This window comes from Podarcis tiliguerta, assembly GCF_965153285.1.
Source record: "Podarcis tiliguerta genome assembly, chromosome: 3".
In the NCBI taxonomy this organism is placed as follows: domain Eukaryota; kingdom Metazoa; phylum Chordata; class Lepidosauria; order Squamata; family Lacertidae; genus Podarcis; species Podarcis tiliguerta.
In genome coordinates this window covers 47898482-47916439 of record NC_139536.1, presented here as the reverse complement: position 1 = coordinate 47916439, position 17958 = coordinate 47898482, and the positions used below count along the sequence as shown (strand labels likewise).

Genomic DNA, 17958 nt, shown 5'->3' with positions numbered 1-17958 from the left:
GAGGTTTAAAGATGCTCTCAAGGCAAATCTTTAAAAATGCAGTAGAAGCACGGATAATTGGGAAATACTGGCCTGAGAGCATTCAAGTTGGAGAATTGTCTCTACCAAAGGTATCATGGACTTTGAAGCACAAACTCAAGATGAAAGGGAGAAACAAGCTAAGAGGAAGATACATTTGGTAAATTCTGAGCATCAACTCCCGCCTGAAAACCTATGTCCCCACTGTGGAAGGACGTGTGGATCCAGAATTGGCCTCCACAGTAACTTATGGACATACCATTAAGATCATATTCATGGAAGAATCTTACTTGGTTATGAATGATTGCCAATGAGAGCAGAAGAGGAGCTCAGCACTCCCTCTCACGATAGATTTTATTAAATCTCTTCAGATTGATTTTCTTCAGTTGCCCATGCAAGAAACGTAACATGGAAGAGTGGAGTGGAAGGAAACAAATGACAAATTGGATCCATTTCACAGTGTGGCCAAGGATATGCTACTTTTATGTCTGATTGCTCTAATGACTAATACATTTGGCTTTGTGTCCCAGAAGCAAAAGAAAAAAAAGAAGAAATGTTTGACTCCAAAGCAAAACATTGATAATCAAACCCATCTTAATTCTCTTTTTCTGGGATTCCAAGCTATTGTTTTCAGCCACCCACTAAGCTGTGTCCACTGGAAAAGCTGCTCTGGTTCCTTCATTAAGGCATGAAAGAATTATGGGGTGCTGTTATGCTTTGATAAACCTCCAGTTTATGGTGGATGCACCTTTACTTAATTACTTCTGCATATTTTGTTTATTTATCAAGGAAAGAAAACACCAAGCCTAGTAAAGATGAATTAATATGCTCACAAGTTTATTTTTAGTTCCATAAAATATTTAACGCCAGGTACATCTGGGATTATTTGTAGCTTCTGGGCTGTTTCTGTCTGTCCATGGAACTGCCTCCAGGGCTGTCCTTTGGCTTGCTTTCTACTTCGTTTGTTTTCCAATAGCTGGAGGGAGCCAGTAATGAAGCTGGGAAACACAGCAAAGGCTCCTTTTCACTGCTTTTTCAATTCCAGAGATAAAGCTGAGCCGAAAATGAAAAGGCAAGTCTTAATTTTGCAGCTATGCTTGCCACCACAACAATGGAAATCAAATACAGTAGCAGTATTACATGCCCCTTCCACTTTCTCGATAGTGCTACGGATTTTGCTGCACAATATTAACTACATCTACTCAGAAGTAAATCCTACTGAATTCAATGGGGCTTACTCCCAGGTAAGTGGGATTAGGATTGCAACCTTGGTCTGTTTTTGGATGATAGAGCCAACCCATCACATTGCAGCTTCTTTTTGGATCTCTCTCTGCCCCCCTCCCATTGTTCTCATAGAATCATAGAATCATAGAGTTGGAAGAGATCACAAGGGCCATCGAGTCCAACCCCCTGCCAAGCAGAAAACACCATCAGAGCACTCCTGACATATGGTTGTCAAGCCTCTGCTTAAAGACCTCCAAAGAAGGAGACTCCACCACACTCCTTGGCAGCAAATTCCACTGTCGAACAGCTCTTACTGTCAGGAAGTTCTTCCTAATGTTTAGGTGGAATCTTCTTTCTTGTAGTTTGGATCCATTGCTCCGTGTCCGCTTCTCAGCCTCTTCCTGTCTGGTAGGTGTGTTGTAGCACACAATACTGCTCAACCATTGTCATAGCTTTTTTAATACAAAGATTACTTGATCACCAAGTACCAAGCATGGTCCTTGACAACTGTTGCACCATTTTTCATTTACTGAACAGTAACTAGACATAATTCTCATGCAGAGAAATTTGCCACCCTGGGCTCCTTTGGAAGGTAGGATGGGGTGTAAATTTAATAAATAATAGCATTTGAGTCCCTCCCCCTTTTTTGTTCTCATAAAAGGAATGGGAAGGATGAGGCCAAATGGGACCTGGGAACAATGCATTACTTCTTCCATACTGGGGAAAACTGGAAAGGATTTTTAAAAAATAGTTTTTATTGAAAGATTTTCATGGGTAACAAAGGTACATATGATGCATTTGTTTGCTGTTCATGAGCCCTATCTACAGGTCAGTTACATTTGGTGTAACTTATTATCTTAGGCATTGTAAGGTTGGGGTGAGGACAGAAAAGATTTGACACAGTGCATCTCCCAGCCCCGTTTCCATCCTGCAAATGCTTGTATACATTCAGTAAAATGAGATGGATGAAAATCTATATATATGCTACTCCTGTGGTAGAGAAGCCTCATTTGCTGCAGCGTGCCACTCCACTAACCAATGGCAACTGGACCACACATATGAGGCAACCAATTAAATGGGTCTCTTCTACATGGCTGCCACCCACTTGGCCTGCAGGGTCCCACTCACTTGCTTGCAAAGTTAACACATCAGGGTGGACCAATGCTACTGACAAGCAGCCTCCATTGTGGTGATGTCTTAAGATGCTCCAGCACCACTGAAGCGAGTAAGTGGGGACTTGAGTGTGAGATAATGGGTTTCAGTGCAGTGCCTGACTTTCTGAGAATTGTGTCTGATGTATTTATTAATCACACTCCCTTTAAAGTTTGACTGCCAGTCCACTTGCTTTTCGTGTAATTTATTGCCTTTTAAATATTGTCCAGGTTGAAGCTAGGTGGGTGTAATGCATAACAGTGGCCTGTGTGTAAATGTCCAAAAATGTATAGAGCTTGCAGGTTTTCATCTGGTTTATTCCCTTTTGGTTTCTTCTCATTACACAGATTTTTCACTCCACATAGCTGCCTCCACCCAAAATACATGTTCTCATGACACATCATTGGAATGCATATAATCTTCTGTCCTGTTCCTAATTACAGTGCTCAGAGCTCTGCAAAGGGCTGGAGACAGTCAATAATTTTTAAGAGAGTGGAAGGTGGTTAGAGGAGATTTTCTCCCCAAGTTGCACAGAAATGATTGGGAAATAATTCTGTTTGCTACAAAAGAAACAAGCAGCAAGTTTAACATGAATCAGGCCTGTTCAGCTGGTCATCAGGGCATTCTCAAGGGATGGCCCAAGGAGCCCCAAACATTTTTTATTTCTGTTTTTATATATAAATTTGCTTACACTTTGGGCATTCTGCAAAGTGCAATTCTAGCCACCTACCATCTGAATTTGCCCAGAGGCACTCCATAAATGTATCTAAGCTGCCTCAGGGACCTATTCCTAATGTACTTAGCAACACCCCTACTGGTTACCCAAGTCAATGTCATTCAGTTACAAGAGCTCTCCTGTTTTTCTTCCTGCTTGGGAATGTAAGGCTATGTTCACATTCCCTTTTACTTTGCACTCACTGCATTTCCAGTGCTGGGTTTTTCCATCCCTGTTCATACAATGTTATTCCAAATGCATATGTATTCTGTGCTTTGTTATAAAATGCTATTGCATTGCTCCTCCAACCAGCTTCACACCTGTTGGAGTCCCTTTAGGCAGGTCCTAATTGGGTTCTCGGAGGGACACGGGTGGCGCTGTGGGTTAAACCACAGAGCCTAGGACTGACAGAAGAACTCACCAGTGGGTAGAAAATCCACCATAAAGAGCTTAATGCACATTTATTGCATCCTAGAGATGCTTCTCGTTGTACGCTTGCAAAACAAGCATTGTGTCTGGTAAAGTTGGCTCCTCTCTCTTCTAGTTCCTCTTTCCAAGGATTCCATTTTTATCTTTGAAAAGGAACAATGTGTTTAGTGTTAATTCTCCAACTTGCATTTCACCCCACTGGTGTCAAGGATGCTTTGCTAGGATGTATTTTTCTCCCTTGTATCTCTTTCTAAGAGCCACCTCTATCTCCTTTGAGGAGCTGAAAATGGTCCAAGGCATTTTGCAACCCAAAGGAAAGGATAAGCTGGTGCCTTCACCATTCCAAATGCAGCAGCTGATTGCACCAACAGCTGGTCCTTGGTCCTTATTTCAATACAGTGGTACTTCGGGATACAAACGCTTCAGGTTACAGACTCCACCCAGAAATAGTACCTTGGATTAAGAACTTTGCTTCAGGATGAGAACAGAAATCGTGCGTTGGCAGCGGGAGGCCCCATTAGCTAAAGTGGTACCTCAGGTTAAGAGCAGTTTCAGGTTAAGAATGGACCTCCAGAATGAATTAAGTTCTTAACCTGAGGTACCACTGTACTGGCAACAGGATAGTATCTAAAAGCAGAAATCTAGCTAGGTGGGCAGAGGAAACGGCATGTGGCCCAGAAAGTTCTATACCCTCATAGAAGAACGGAAGCTGTCCATCACTGTTCCCGCTCCCTTCATCTGCTGTGTATGAGGTGGTTGTCTCACTCTACCAAATGGTAGGGCTCAGCCTGCTTGAAAGCAACCACCATTACCATTTCAAGAGTGGCACTTTTTTTCTATCAAGGGGACAGTTAACATGAACTATGAAATACTGTGAGAATTCAGCCTACCACTTACTGTACTTCCATCTGTCACGAGGTGAAACTATTCCATGGATGGGCCTTTTTCTGGGCCCTGAAGCATCCAAGGCTTACTTGGCTCTAGCATCACACTTGACCTCACACAAACTTTAAAGATCAACTCAGCAACTGGAACTGTGGGGACTCTGTGGTCTTCCCAGCTAGCTGTAAAATTGTTTTTGTTTTGTTTCCCACTATACATTTATGAGATCAGGCTACCAGTGTTCGCTTGCCTTGTAAAAGGCTGACTGGCAAAGAAAAAGAATTAACCAGAACTGGAATTCAAGCAATGTTCAGAACATGGAGGTTCTGTGCCATTTCAAAATTGAAACAAGGCTAATTCTCCCACACTTCTCCACTATTTTTATTAAGTGTCTTAGAAACAACTTGAAACAATTTATCCTTCATTAGTAGAAGCACACAGGAATTAAGCATTCCTTTCTCTAAAAGGCTACAGTCTTTCCTCTGCTAATTTAATTGTTCTGAGAATCATTGTGCAAGAATAACTCGACTGGTAATTAATTTGGTTTATCTTTGAAAATAATTGGGGGAAATTCAGGTCTTTCGGAGTTTTCTCTGAGACATCTTGGAGAACCCAAGTCACAGTGAGTTTGCCTCCACCCTCTCTGCCAACCGCAGCCTATCTCATGCAAGGGGTAGGACTGGCAGAGGGGAGGGATGCCTAGCAACAGATACGCCATATAGGCTTCACTTTTGAGGCAAGGATGCATGCTCAAGAGCATCTTTTCCTCTTGGGATTCAATGGGTCTTTCACTGTGCAGCAGCAGTGAAAAAAGTGAATCCCATACTAGGAATAATCAGGAAAGGAATTGAAAAGAAAACTGCCAGTACCATAATATTATTATACAAATCTATGGTGTGGTTACATTTGGAATACTGTGCACAGTTCTGGTTGCTTCACATAAAAAATAATACAGTTGACTTACAACTCATATGCATGTATCTTGTGCAAATTCAGCTTTTAAGTGCTTAACCAATCTTTTATTTTAAGGGGGGTGGGAGAAGAGGGAAGTCAGAGGGGATGGGAGAGCAGGGAAACGCCAGCCCCATTTGCAAAGTTAAGTTTGCTTGGAAATAGAGTGGATAATTTATAGGAGGGCTGGATTATCCCTGTATTAATACAAGTCTGGGTTACCCTTGTATTGGGGGTACATTTTCTGAAGTGAAAAAGTTTGATTTCTGAGCTATTCCAATTCAGTCTGAGTATTTGCCTTTATAGAATTCTATGTGGGAACAAAACCAGAATTAGTTAGCTCTGCCTGTCATTGACTGGCTCTGCCAGTCATTTGTTCTGGCTCCACCTACAGTTGGCATCTTTGCTTTCCATGCTAATGGTCCCAATGAGCAGCAACTTCCACTGAATGATGAGAAAAATGCCAACCCATAGGTGAAAAGCTACTATTGTCCTTAAGCAACTTTCAACATGATGTATTTTATTTTATTTTTAAAAAGAACTTTGCACTGCTTTTTGTCCTTAGAACTGGACCTCTACTACTTATTTGATGTCTGACTTGGGAAGGGTCTCTTTGAAAGAGACAGGTCTGCCACTGTCACATATATCTCGGTCATAATTTGAAATGATGATTTTCAATCAGGATCAGACCTTAGCAAAGGAAAATTCTAGTGGTGGAAGTCAAATGTTTGAACACTGCAGCTAGAGCCATACCACCAGTGGCCCTGAATAAGTATAGGAAAGGAAGGAGACATGAAACAAATTATTAGTGCAACATGCAAATCAACTCAAGCTTTCCTCGGAAAACATTTCATTACAGAACCACAGTGACAACTGCGAAGCTACCATATTTAAGAAACAAGCCTTCCCAGGAGCCAGAAAAATAAGTTGCTGACAGTTAATTGCCAGTTATTCAATAAATTGTTGATTCATGATCGACATAGTACTTTCCATTGAGTTTTATTTGTCCTTATTATCAAATAGATACACAAGGTTAGGCAATGGGCAATATCTGTGGAAAAGGCAATTGTGCATCATACAGTATTTCTAGTAGTGTCCAGTATGGTGGAGGAGAAGAGCTGCAGTTGGTAGGAGTGCTGGAATGGGTTGTCTCCTTGCTGATGCTCTGACCCATCTCAGCCCCAACCAGGCAAGTATAGCAACACTGGTGTCAGAAGTGCAGCTCGGCAGCTCTGCCCACCACATTGGATACTACTGAATATTTCACAGGCAGACATAGGCACTTAACACCCTTATATTCAAAGGAAGAAACAGGGCTTAAGATGCACTCAGGATAGGTGAACCCATCAATTATTTTGTCTTCAGCTTTCACTTTTCCAATCTTAAATCCAGTTTACCAAATTTCTGCAACAGTTTGCGATTTTTTTGTATTAAAATGTCATCACAAAAAATTGTCAGCATTTTAGTGCATATGACTCCTAATATATAATTTTTATAGACAAAATAGTCTAATATACACATTTTACAAGCGATTGCCCCAATGTATTTTGTATGTTGCTTTCATTTATATATTTGTTTCTGTACATGCTATCCCTAATATGCACTTTTTTCTACATTTTCTTTTTGCTGGAGGACTGCATCATAAAATTTGAAGAAATGAGTTCTGAAAGATAGCTGTGTTTTGATTTGTGTTTCAGTTTGGAAAGTGTAAATTGGCTGAACCAAATTTCTTCCCCATTGGTAATCTCCCTCCCCTCCCTCACCCATATTAACTATTATCTGCTCCATCTACCTTTTGCTGTATTAATTTACTTTGAAACATGACCTGAACTGTTCTAAAACCATGTAGTTTGTGCTTTTGGTTGTAGTTATAATGAAAAAAGTTAAATGTGTACTTAACGTAAATTTCAATTTTCTGTGTTCTAGGACATGCCAATGTTCAGCATTGGGAAACAGAGAAAGTCATTCATCTTCAGCAATACTAGCAGGAAAAGCTCCCTTTCTTTTTCCAGGACCTGATCTGTCTAGATACAGCAGCAAATGGCTGGATGGCTTGATTTTACCGGAGCTTAGCAACATTTCCGTGTTGTTGTTGTTATTTAGTCGTGTCCGACTCTTCGTGACCCCATGGATCAGAGCATGCCAGGCACTCCTGTCTTCCACAGCCTCCCACAGTTTGGTCAAACTCATGCTGGTAGCTTCCAGAACACTGTCCAACCATCTCGTCCTCTGTCGCCCCCTTCTCCTTGTGCCCTCCATCTTTCCCAACATCAGCAACATTTCCACACACTCTCAAAAAAGGAAAGCCACCAGCGGAGCAGGATTGTCTCTTTGCTTCCCCCATTTTAGCCAGAAACCGGGTATAGGAATTCCTTGCCATTTCCTGAAGCTAGGGAACACTTCCCCGCTTTAGACAATGCACCAATCTCTCTCCCATCTTACAGGGACCAGAGCAGCCATATTGCACAAAAAAGATTCACTGATGAACTTCAAGGTGGCATTAAAAGTAACAATTTACAGCTGGTTCACTGTCAGCAGCAATCACATATAGAGTGTAGTGGCACACAAGCTAAATTCTCCTTCTTATTATATTTTATATGTTCATACATTTATATCCCAACATTCCTATTAATTATCCAAGAAAGCATTAAAAACGTAAATCGATAAATCATCAAGTCATAAAACATTTCTTTATAAAAACAACCACCATACAGCAAAAAATTTGGAATACAATCAATGGGTGTAAAACTCAACTAAAGAAAAGGCAGGCAGGAAATTTATTATTTGGCATCTGGTGGAAAGTAGCATAGGCACAACACCTCTTTTCCACAATTAGAGTGCCACAACCAAAAAAGGTCCTGTCTTTGGTCACCACCTGTCTAAATCTCTGATGGCAGGGGAATCTGGAGCAGGGTCTCTCATGAAGAGCACCAAAATGAGTGGGTTCACATTTTTATTTGAATCCCACACTGAGATCTCCAGGGTGGTCTGCGATTAAATATCAAAAATGTAACAACTGAAAAGGAACAAAAGCAACAGATGAATTATGGGTAGACCAAAACCTGTCAACAACCCTCCCTATAAGAGACGATAATTTTTTTCAGACACCCTGGCTCTACTCATAGCTATTGTGAAGCTGTAGGAAATGTGGAGAGAAGACTCTCTGGGATGAGTCGATGGTTCGTGCAATCAATATGGGTTGGATCCAAGGTTTGCTTTCTCCAGAACAGCACAGGAAGTAGCAGTTGGCAGAGGAAAGAAGAAATTAGCAAAAATCACCTCTCCTCTCCTTTCCACTGACAGAAGCATCTTGAGTGGAACTCTTCTCAGAGGATACTACCACCTGCGGAAACAAACTCTGGATCCAACCTGTGTAGTCTATATCCACAATTGCTATTCCACTTTAAAGGGAAAAGGGCCACAATCGTGCATTTGGCTGAATGTCAATTCACACCAGATTGCCCTTATGTGATCAGCAAGCATAAGAAAGGTTCATATTGTCCACAGAGGAAGTTCCAAAGCCAAAAATTCACCTTTAAGTGAACTAAAACTTCCCTTCTCAGCAGAATTCAAAGACATGTGGGCATTTCTAATGTAACACTGAATAAGCCTAGTATAGCAGACCAATAATATGACTGGAAACTGCTCTTTCAACAAAGATAGGCTTATGAAATGCCACAAATTATCTGAAGCACAGAACCAGATGTTTGACTTTGATCGGTGTACATAAAGGGTCAGAATCATTAGATTGTGTGATTCAGAATGAGTCACTATTACACAGCTCCTCGGAGCTTCAGCTACTTGTTTTACATTATCAGTAATATGCTTTTATAACTCTCTTGAGAAAAACCAGCTCTGTCTACCCTGTATCTGCATTGCTCTGCTGAGCTACTATAGACTATTGATTTGTCTCAAAACAGTGAAGCCTGTCACCTGACAAGTGTTCCCAGCTGTAAGAGCAACAGCTGACGGATACCAATCCTAGAGTGAACATCTGATGATAAGAACTTCATTACAAATCATTCTGACAGTTTCCTGGATGTAAAAAATGTAGCAACCAAATGTTCCTTTGGTTATTATGCAATGGTTCAAACACTGGTATGCAATAACTGTCTTGTTATTTTGTCAGGATGTGTTTATCTGCCCCATAGTCGCTGATATCAATAGAAACTTTAGGAACCAAGTTTACTACCCTTGCTTTCCAGAACAATCAGCATGATTGGTACTGCCGAAATACCAGCCACCCAGAGCGGCTGGGACTACCCAGTCAAATGGGCGGGGTATAATAATGCCATCTAGATCCCCACTGTTGTCACTGGGATCTTCAGTTTTGCTACACATTTGGGCTCTTGAACCTTCCCCAAACTAGCCGCACAACTTTCAGCATTTAACCACCATTTTCATCCTCTGACAACCCTTCTGAAGAATTTGTGCACACACCTACCCATTTGCCCCACAAGAAGGCAAATAATATAGAATTAAGCATAATTTTAAAATGGTTTGCACCAATGGAATTATAACATCTAGATAAAAATCTATCCTGTTGGATTACTGCAGCATCCCTAGTGTGTATATAACACATACACTCATAGTAAACTGCTCTGGGTAAATGGGGCCTGAAGTGGGGTCAAAGTAACTTGCAAAGAATGCAGAAACCATGGATTCAATTCTACCAAAAAGAAATACTTTTCAAAGTTACGTTTATTTCAGTGGGATAGTTAAGCACAGTCATAGTATTGCCCCAGTGAATTAAAGATGGATTGAACAAGATGACTTTTGGATGGGTTGGACTTCTTACCGGTACTGACTTTCTTATTAGAATTGGGTTTTCTTTTGGGAAATAGTTCTAAGTAAAGGTAAAGGTAAAGGTACCCCTGCCCATACGGGCCAGTCGTGTCCGACTCTAGGGTTGTGCGCCCATCTCACTTAAGAGGCCGGGGGCCAGCGCTGTCCGGAGACACTTCCGGGTCATGTGGCCAGCGTGACGAAGCTGCTCTGGCAAGCCAGCACCAGCGCAGCACACGGAAACGCCGTTTACCTTCCCGCTATAAAGCGGTACCTATTTATCTACTTGCACTTAGGGGTGCTTTCGAACTGCTAGGTGGGCAGGAGCTGGGACTGAAAGACGGGAGCTCACCCCGCTGCGGGGATTCGAACCGCCGACCATGCGATCGGCAAGCCCTAGGTGCTGAGGTTTTACCCACAGCGCCACCTGTGACCCTTAGTTCTAAGAATGACATTTATTTCATTGAATCTACTCTGAGTATGACTTAGTCAGACCCAACTCAGTGTGCACAGCTTTTTAAAGATTATCCTCAAAATGCTCTTCAAAATTAGATTAAAGAATTCATGTAAAAGTTGAATATACCACAGTGACATATTTAGCAACCTGTTGCGAAATAGTGCAAACCACATTTTCCGTACTGGTTCTTAAGGAGCCAGAAATCCAGTGTGATTTGTCTTCCAGAGTCTTTATACATGACAAGGAGAAAAGGACCACATAACATTTAGTCTTGAAAGATGTTTGGTATCATATCCACTGGTGTCTGAACTATAGTAAACCTTCGCTTGTATGTCTCAGTAATGCTCAGAACCTCATATTTCCCCTCACGTTGAATCAACAGGCAAGGACACAAATGACTAGAATATCACTTTATTATTGGGCATAAGGGTTTAGCCAATAATGGTACAAAGGTTTATTTGCTAAATGTCTGGTTGTGGAGATAACTATTGAAATCCCAACAAACTACAACAAAAAGTGTGTATATGCTGTTGGACACCAGCTTTCTTAAATCTTACTTGATATTTCCAGACAAATTGCACTAGGATGGCTAGAGCTATTAATAATGGGAAACAACCCAACATAATATTATACATCTACCTATTCTGTAGCACTTCCAAAGCTGCAGTCCAAGGTAACCTGAATGTGATAATGCTCTGCAAGGAAAGTGGCAGAAAGGACTCTGTACCCTTATACAAAATGTTTTTCCAGCAGAGTAGACCTTGGAGCAAATCCCAGGGCAGGCATAATCTGGAAGCCTATATTTGAAACAGAAAAATGCTGTAACTTGCCCAGTAACCAAATATCTCCTTTCTGTCGGGGAGCCTTATTCTTAAAGTAGCAGAGCCAAGGAAGTCAAGGCTGACAATCCGGTAGGAACAATTGCAGTTTGCCATCCAGGGTGGCTGTGGTGAGCTGTAATTCAAAACAGAAAACACATGATTGGCATAGAATGCTTTGTGTTGAATAATGGTTGACCAAAGGCCTAGCTACCTTATTAAATCTCATTATAAAAATTTAAAAGGTGTCTGGAATTTACTTTTCATGTATTATGTCCATGTTTGCTTGGGAAGTCTACTTTTATTTAGAATTCATTTGGTTGGTTCCTGTGGTGTAAATGCCAATTATTACTACCAAGATAAAGAACTGTGATGAATTAGAAATCCTGCAATGCCCTTCTGCTTGCAGAACAGCTTTTGATCCAACAAAGTGAACACTACTGTAAGAGAACAGGAGGTTATTTTCTCCTATTTCTGCTTCCCCTGCAGCCCTCCACTCCATCTCCCCATGGTATTTAGGTGGTTTCTGACATATAAATAAACCAAATGTTATGCTATATGTGGAGATTGGTTGGGGGTTGTTGATGCTGCTGCTGTTTGCCATATAAGTACTTATAAGCTGAGAACCTTCAAAATGGAAATAACAGAAAATCAATTTTAAAAGCCTGAAAAAAGTTTTTTATTGCTAGCAATTATAAAAGAATAAGAAAAACAGTACAGTGAAGCAATGACCGCTCCCCGCTTAAAACGGGGGACGCCCTTTGCGTGGACGCGCGCAGCCCTAGATCTGGAGCGGCCCCATCAGCATAGGCTTGGCTTTGCCTTCCCTCAGGTGGAATACCTGGAGGTCTCCGCCTACCTCAGTCAGTTGTCCAATCCCACCTGGGGGGAGCGTTGCCAAGGAGACCAGGCCAGGTAGGGGAGGGATTACCTGCCTACACAATAGAGGGAGGATCTTACCTGGGAATCCTCACTTGGCTCCAGAGCTTCTCCCACCCTAACCACCCTCAGTTAATGTCTTCTTTTGCAGGTTAACTTTTCTTCATAGGTTTTGCAGGTTAACTTATCTTCACAGGTATGCGGGCGCTGCTACGTCAAGGTTGCTGTTAAAGGGCCGGAAAGGAATTTCCCTGCATTGGCAGGTTTCGCCTTTCCCGTAGCAAAACGTCACAACTTTGGCGGTATCAGGCCTTGGGCGGAATCCTTTAGTCCATCTTCCTCTTTGCGGCGACGATACCAGGGTTCCCCGTTAAAAAGGGGTTTCTGAAGGGAGGCTTTGACCGTACACCAAAAGGTCGTCATTGCTCTCCCCTGCGGCAGCGGCATAACAGGGGCGGCTATCTCTGCTTGAACATATGTTCTCCAGAGCCAGCCCATCCCCCCCACACACACACTGGATAACCCTGAAGCTCCCTAGGTCCCCGGCCGGGGACTGGGGAGGGAGAACGCCCAATGCCTGAACCAAGGTCTACCCACATTTGAAATTTAATAAAGTTGTGGCCAATTTAATCCCATAGCACGTTGTCTTGAGTCATTATTCCACATGATGGGGGGGACCGCTCGGGATCTGGGGACTCCACCTGTCCACGCAAATTCCAAATATGTCTTTGGAACAATTAATTGGCTTGCACTTGCATGGATCATGAAAGTTACTAAAAAGCCAATTCTAATTCTTTGGTATTTTTCACTCCATACACTGGCAGCTGTTATACAAAGGGTTGAGAAAATGAGTCTGAGTACATTTTGAATTAATTCACATTTCAGTTCAAATATTCTGGTAAAAAAAAAGAAGGAAAAGGATAACATTTACTTCTACATGTCTGTGACTGTTTTCTAGAATTAATGGCAGTAGCAACATCAAGTGGGGGGGGCGGGAATTAAGCATTTTTCATTGTCCCATGAGGCTAATGAAAAGCAGAACACAAAGAGCAATGGGAGTATCGACCCCATGGAGTGATGGGTAAATAAACAGTTGTGATGCAATCTGCCTGTGCTGATGTAGCCCTCCCCACCCCCAACACACCTGCAGGTCATTTTAAGCAGCCAAGCTTGGGCAAGCCCCAGGGTTATCTGGCATTCCACATGGCACTGTATTACACAATATTTGTAAAGGCTAATGCTGTTGAGCAGAGCAGTTGTGCAAGCTCCTAGCCCGGAAATGCAACTTATTCTGTCTCACAGCTGAACATAAGCCTGGCCAGAAGTTGGAATCCTATGCCAGTGGCATCCTGTTCTTTTTCAAATCAGCACAGGCTCAGGAGCTGCTGAAGCTGCTCCAACCATCTCACCAGTTGTTGCACAGATGTTGAGTTCTCAGTTGTTTCTGATTTTATCTGTTCACAGTCAATGGGTGCGTATTTTGCAATGAGTTCTTCTTATTAACGCTTTTCATAAAACAATAAAATAGCTGCAGCAAAAAGTCACCGGGTCCATATTAACGGCATGGGGCTTGTGGACCACAACTGAAAACGCCTGCTTCTATTGCAGCATCTGAGACCCGACAAAGAAAGCATGAGTCCTATTTACGGCTGTTAGACAGTGGTGAACCTTTTACAAAGTCTCATGGTCTGAATGAGGCATCTTAAATTACAGAATGTGCAGTATCACTTACATTATTTTTCGCCCTATAGGACACACCGTCCCATAAGGCGCACCTAGTTTTTTGGGGGGGAAATAAAGGGGGGGAATTATTTTCCCCCCAGGCGCGGGGCTGGGGAAGCCCGAGCTTCCCCCGACCCCAGCCCCCAAAAAGGCAGCTCTCTGCAAGCCGTGGGAGCCCAGCGCTGGCTCCCGCTGCTTGCTGAGAGGTCCGCGAAGCCTAGACGCGCTGAGCTCAGCGCGGGCAGGCTTCAGCATGCAGGCAACTCTCCGCAAGCACTGGGCTTCCGCTGCTTGCGGAGAGGTGCGCGAAGCCTGCATTTGCCCCATAGGACACACACACATTTCCCCTTCATTTTTGGCGGGGAAAAAGTGCGTCCTATAGGGCGAAAAATACGGTATAATACTTTCATTTTAAACTCCATCTTTGCACAGGGCACATAATGACAAAGTTTTGAAATTTACTTCAGGAGAAAGTGCATTGTTTCTCATATTTCTGGATGTGTTTGTGTTGTTGTTGTTTTTTAAAAAAAAAACTTATGAAGGCTTGTATCTCACCCATCAGTTACAGTAACGGCCATTATAGCTCCATGATATTCATTATGGTATAGTGCCCTCTGCTGAAAATCCAAACATAAAGGAAATGCATACAAACAGAGTTGCAAAAAGGGAGTGGCAGAGTGGTGCATAAAGGTTTTTATTTAACTCACTTTCCTTTCTCTCTCCTTTCTACCCTACAACTATTGAAGAATACTATAGTTTTGTTCAGCTACTCTCTGCCCAAACAAGTAGCCTGAGAGATGAATGGACTTTTAATATATATCTGTATTATTGCTTCTTGCATCACAATGCTCACCCCTGCTAGTGTTGATAACACTACTTCCAACTCACCAGTCCAGAAATTCTCATGCTAGCTTCATGTCAACTTCTTTGACAACTGCATTTTACTACTGCTGTTTACATCACATGAAGCAGCAGCACACTGCAGAATTGCTGTTTGGGTGGAAGTGACTTCCTCCTGCAGAACTACTTAGGCCCTGCTCCATCTTAAGATGTTACAGTGGATCTGTGGGAAGGGAGGTTACACTCAACTTTCTATCCACTGAATGGGAATATTAACGATGCTCATATTTGTTTTGGAGCAGGGATGCTTCGTTTCAATGTGCACCTGCACAGATCCAGATGTAAACAATACTGTTCTCTGCATTCCTTGAAGGGCTGAGGGCTGAACAGCAGCTTGCCCTACTGGAGATGGTAGAGGAAAGAGGGAACAAGGCATAAACAAGCAGAGGGAGGAGCAAGATGGTTGCCATCTGATTTTATTCTGCTCCAAATTTGATTTTAAGATGTATTTGAATTGATTGATTTATGTTTTTAATGTATCATACTTTGATGTTAGCCGCCCTGAGCTCGGGCCTGGCCAGGGAGGGCGGGGTATAAATAAATTATTATTATTATTATTATTATTATTATTATTATTATTTACAGTGGGGAGTGGAGGATTAGCAATGGTAGGTGATATGTGGAACATTGCTTGTGAAGGAGACGACTGAAAATATCTGATAGCTGGCTGCATCATCCCCACAACTATCTAATAACCATTTCAGCTCCATTATGGAATGGTGTTCTGTGAGTAATTGCTCTGTTAAGAGTTTTGGTTAATGCTTCATTTCCTTTTGATGTTTCTCAAGGTTCCTGCTTTCTTTATGCTATATATTATTTCCTTTGGTTCATTTATTTCTTTTTGTTTAAAGAATCACTTTCATGCATTGCAGATTATATTCAGTTGCATTTAAGGCAAATCCAATAAAATATGGTGGTAGTAAAAAGTAATTTTTGAAGTAATTTGGGCTATGGAAATTGTGTGTGTTTCAAGTTATAAGGTGGCTGAGGGTGTGCGAGTGTTCTTGCTGCAAATTGTCCAGTATTCTAGGAAGTCAGAGACCCCGGAAGGTATTGCCTGTACAGTGGTACCTCGGGTTAAGAACTTAATTCGTTCCAGAGGTCTGTTCTTAACCTGAAACAGTTTTTAACCTGAAGCACCACTTTAGCTAATGGGGCCTCCTGCTGCTGCCAGGCTGCCAGAGCACTATTTCTGTTCTCATCCTGAAGCAAAGTTCTTAACCCGAGGTACTATTTCTGGGTTAGTGAAGTCTGTAACCTGAAGCGTGTGTAACGTGAAGTGTATGTAACCCGAGGTACCACTGTATAGTGCGTGAGAGATGGTTGATTTTCTTGAAAGGAAAAAGTATCTCCTTTTAACTTTTTTTTTTTAAAAAAAAATTCAACTCTCAGACACTCTACAGGAAACCTGATCCAAAGATTCTGCATTATGCCTAGAGAATGTAGAAAACTCTGTTCAGATATGTATGGTACCTGATGTCTCTTGGAGATTATGAATATTGCCTGGAGAATGCATAAAATGCAGTCAAGATATTGTGGGCCAGATTCAACTAAATAGTTGTGCTAGAAGGAGAAACACAAGTTCCATCAACACAACAGGGCTTTCCTTTCTCTCCCCTTGCATCCCCAAATTGACTTGGGGGTGGTGGTGAGAGAACCCACAAAATAGCATGGGGGGGACTGCTATTTCTGGCAAGCAGAAATGCTTGTGCTGACAGAATGATCACCTTAGTGCACAGCTCCCTGTGGGGCTCAGGAGCCCAGCTATATCACTCTTTGCCTGCAGAGTTGACAGGCTCTCTCCCTTTTTCGAACACCCTCCCTTGTGGAGTGCTCCCTCAGCCTCCTCTCCTCTCCTTGGGAGTCCTCTGGGCACCCCTGGTCTCTGAGCTGCCCCCCCCCCCCCGCCTCAAAGAGAGATGCCTCCTCACACTGCCCCACAGAGGCCTGGGAGGTCTGTCCATTCCCAACAGCAAGGGTTGGCGGACTGGCTGGCTGGATTTCCATGCCTGCTTACTTGCTTACTCTGAAGCCGCCTTAGCTCTTGGCAACCAACACCCCCTGGCCAGCCCCAGAGGCACCATTTGCCTGGGGGCTTGTAGCTGGGGCTGCTGCAACAAACAGCTAAGGAGGCAGAGACACAAGAGGGCATCAGAGCAGGGAGGGAAGGAAAGAGGGACAGAGGCCAGTATTGCCTGCAACACCCCTGACTATCATTTAAAGAGCCCCAGGGTGAAAACCACTGCCTTGGTGCGACACTGAATGCCACCCTAGTATTCTCCAGAATCGGTGGAGATTATACATATTGCCTGGGGAGTGTACAGCTCCCCCAGGCCTGTTGGAAAGCATTGGCTGGGAAATGTGCGTAATTCCCTCTTTGGAGACAGATTATGTATACGTTCGCCATGATGCATGGCGAATGCACCCAATGGCTGGTTGTTATGCTCATTTGTTATTCAGCTCACTTTACCCTGACATATACATGCACAAGCATATCTGCAAACTGAGAGTATGTATCTGACAAAGGTGTCCCCAGCTATAATAAATCTGTTAGGTTTTAAAGGTGCCTTGGGACTTCTTGGCAACTTTTGCTACAGTAGTTTAATAAAGCTCCCCATTCAGAATAAGCAGTGACTCGAGTCTCAAGATAAATTTACTTAAGAAAGTTAATGTTTCTCACCTGCTTTTTACCCCTGCAGACATCTGTGCCTCCCATAAAAAGCTTCCAACATAACAAGGTTTGGGAGGGGAAATGTGGGATGGAGACTCCTGTGGTAAGGGGCTAACTGGACATCCCTCACTGTTCAGGAGGGCCTCCAATTCTCTAGAGAGATTTGCAGGGGGGCACAGATGACTGCAAGCAGGGGGCAGGAAACTCTCCATGAACTTTCTTAAGATAACTTACATTAGCACCTAACACTGCAAGTCTAACCATGCCTACCCTTAAGTAAGTCCTAATGAATTTGATGGGCTTGGTTCCTGATAAGTGGGCTGATTGCAGCCTAAGCCATTTCCTATCACAATAT

The 17958-nt window shown here is 42.7% G+C and overlaps 1 protein-coding gene and 1 long non-coding RNA gene across 4 annotated transcripts in view; both read right to left on the bottom strand.

Annotated features, from left to right (window-relative positions):
- Positions 1-11008: 11008 nt before the first annotated feature.
- The window catches only part of WDR27 (WD repeat domain 27), a 71834-nt gene continuing 64884 nt past the window's right edge, over positions 11009-17958 (bottom strand). For all 3 annotated transcript variants that reach the window (XM_083434083.1, XM_083434081.1, XM_083434082.1), the window contains one exon: positions 11009-11567. In XM_083434083.1, the coding sequence (XP_083290209.1) occupies positions 11508-11567 (60 nt within the window). In that variant the 3' untranslated portion in view covers positions 11009-11507. The remainder of the gene's footprint in view (positions 11568-17958) is intronic.
- On the bottom strand, positions 11574-15417 carry LOC310674705. Its single transcript, XR_014509719.1, has 3 exons — positions 14427-15417; positions 13720-14037; positions 11574-12021 (listed from the first exon to the last, which is right to left on the bottom strand). It is a non-coding gene; the product is annotated as an uncharacterized lncRNA (long non-coding RNA).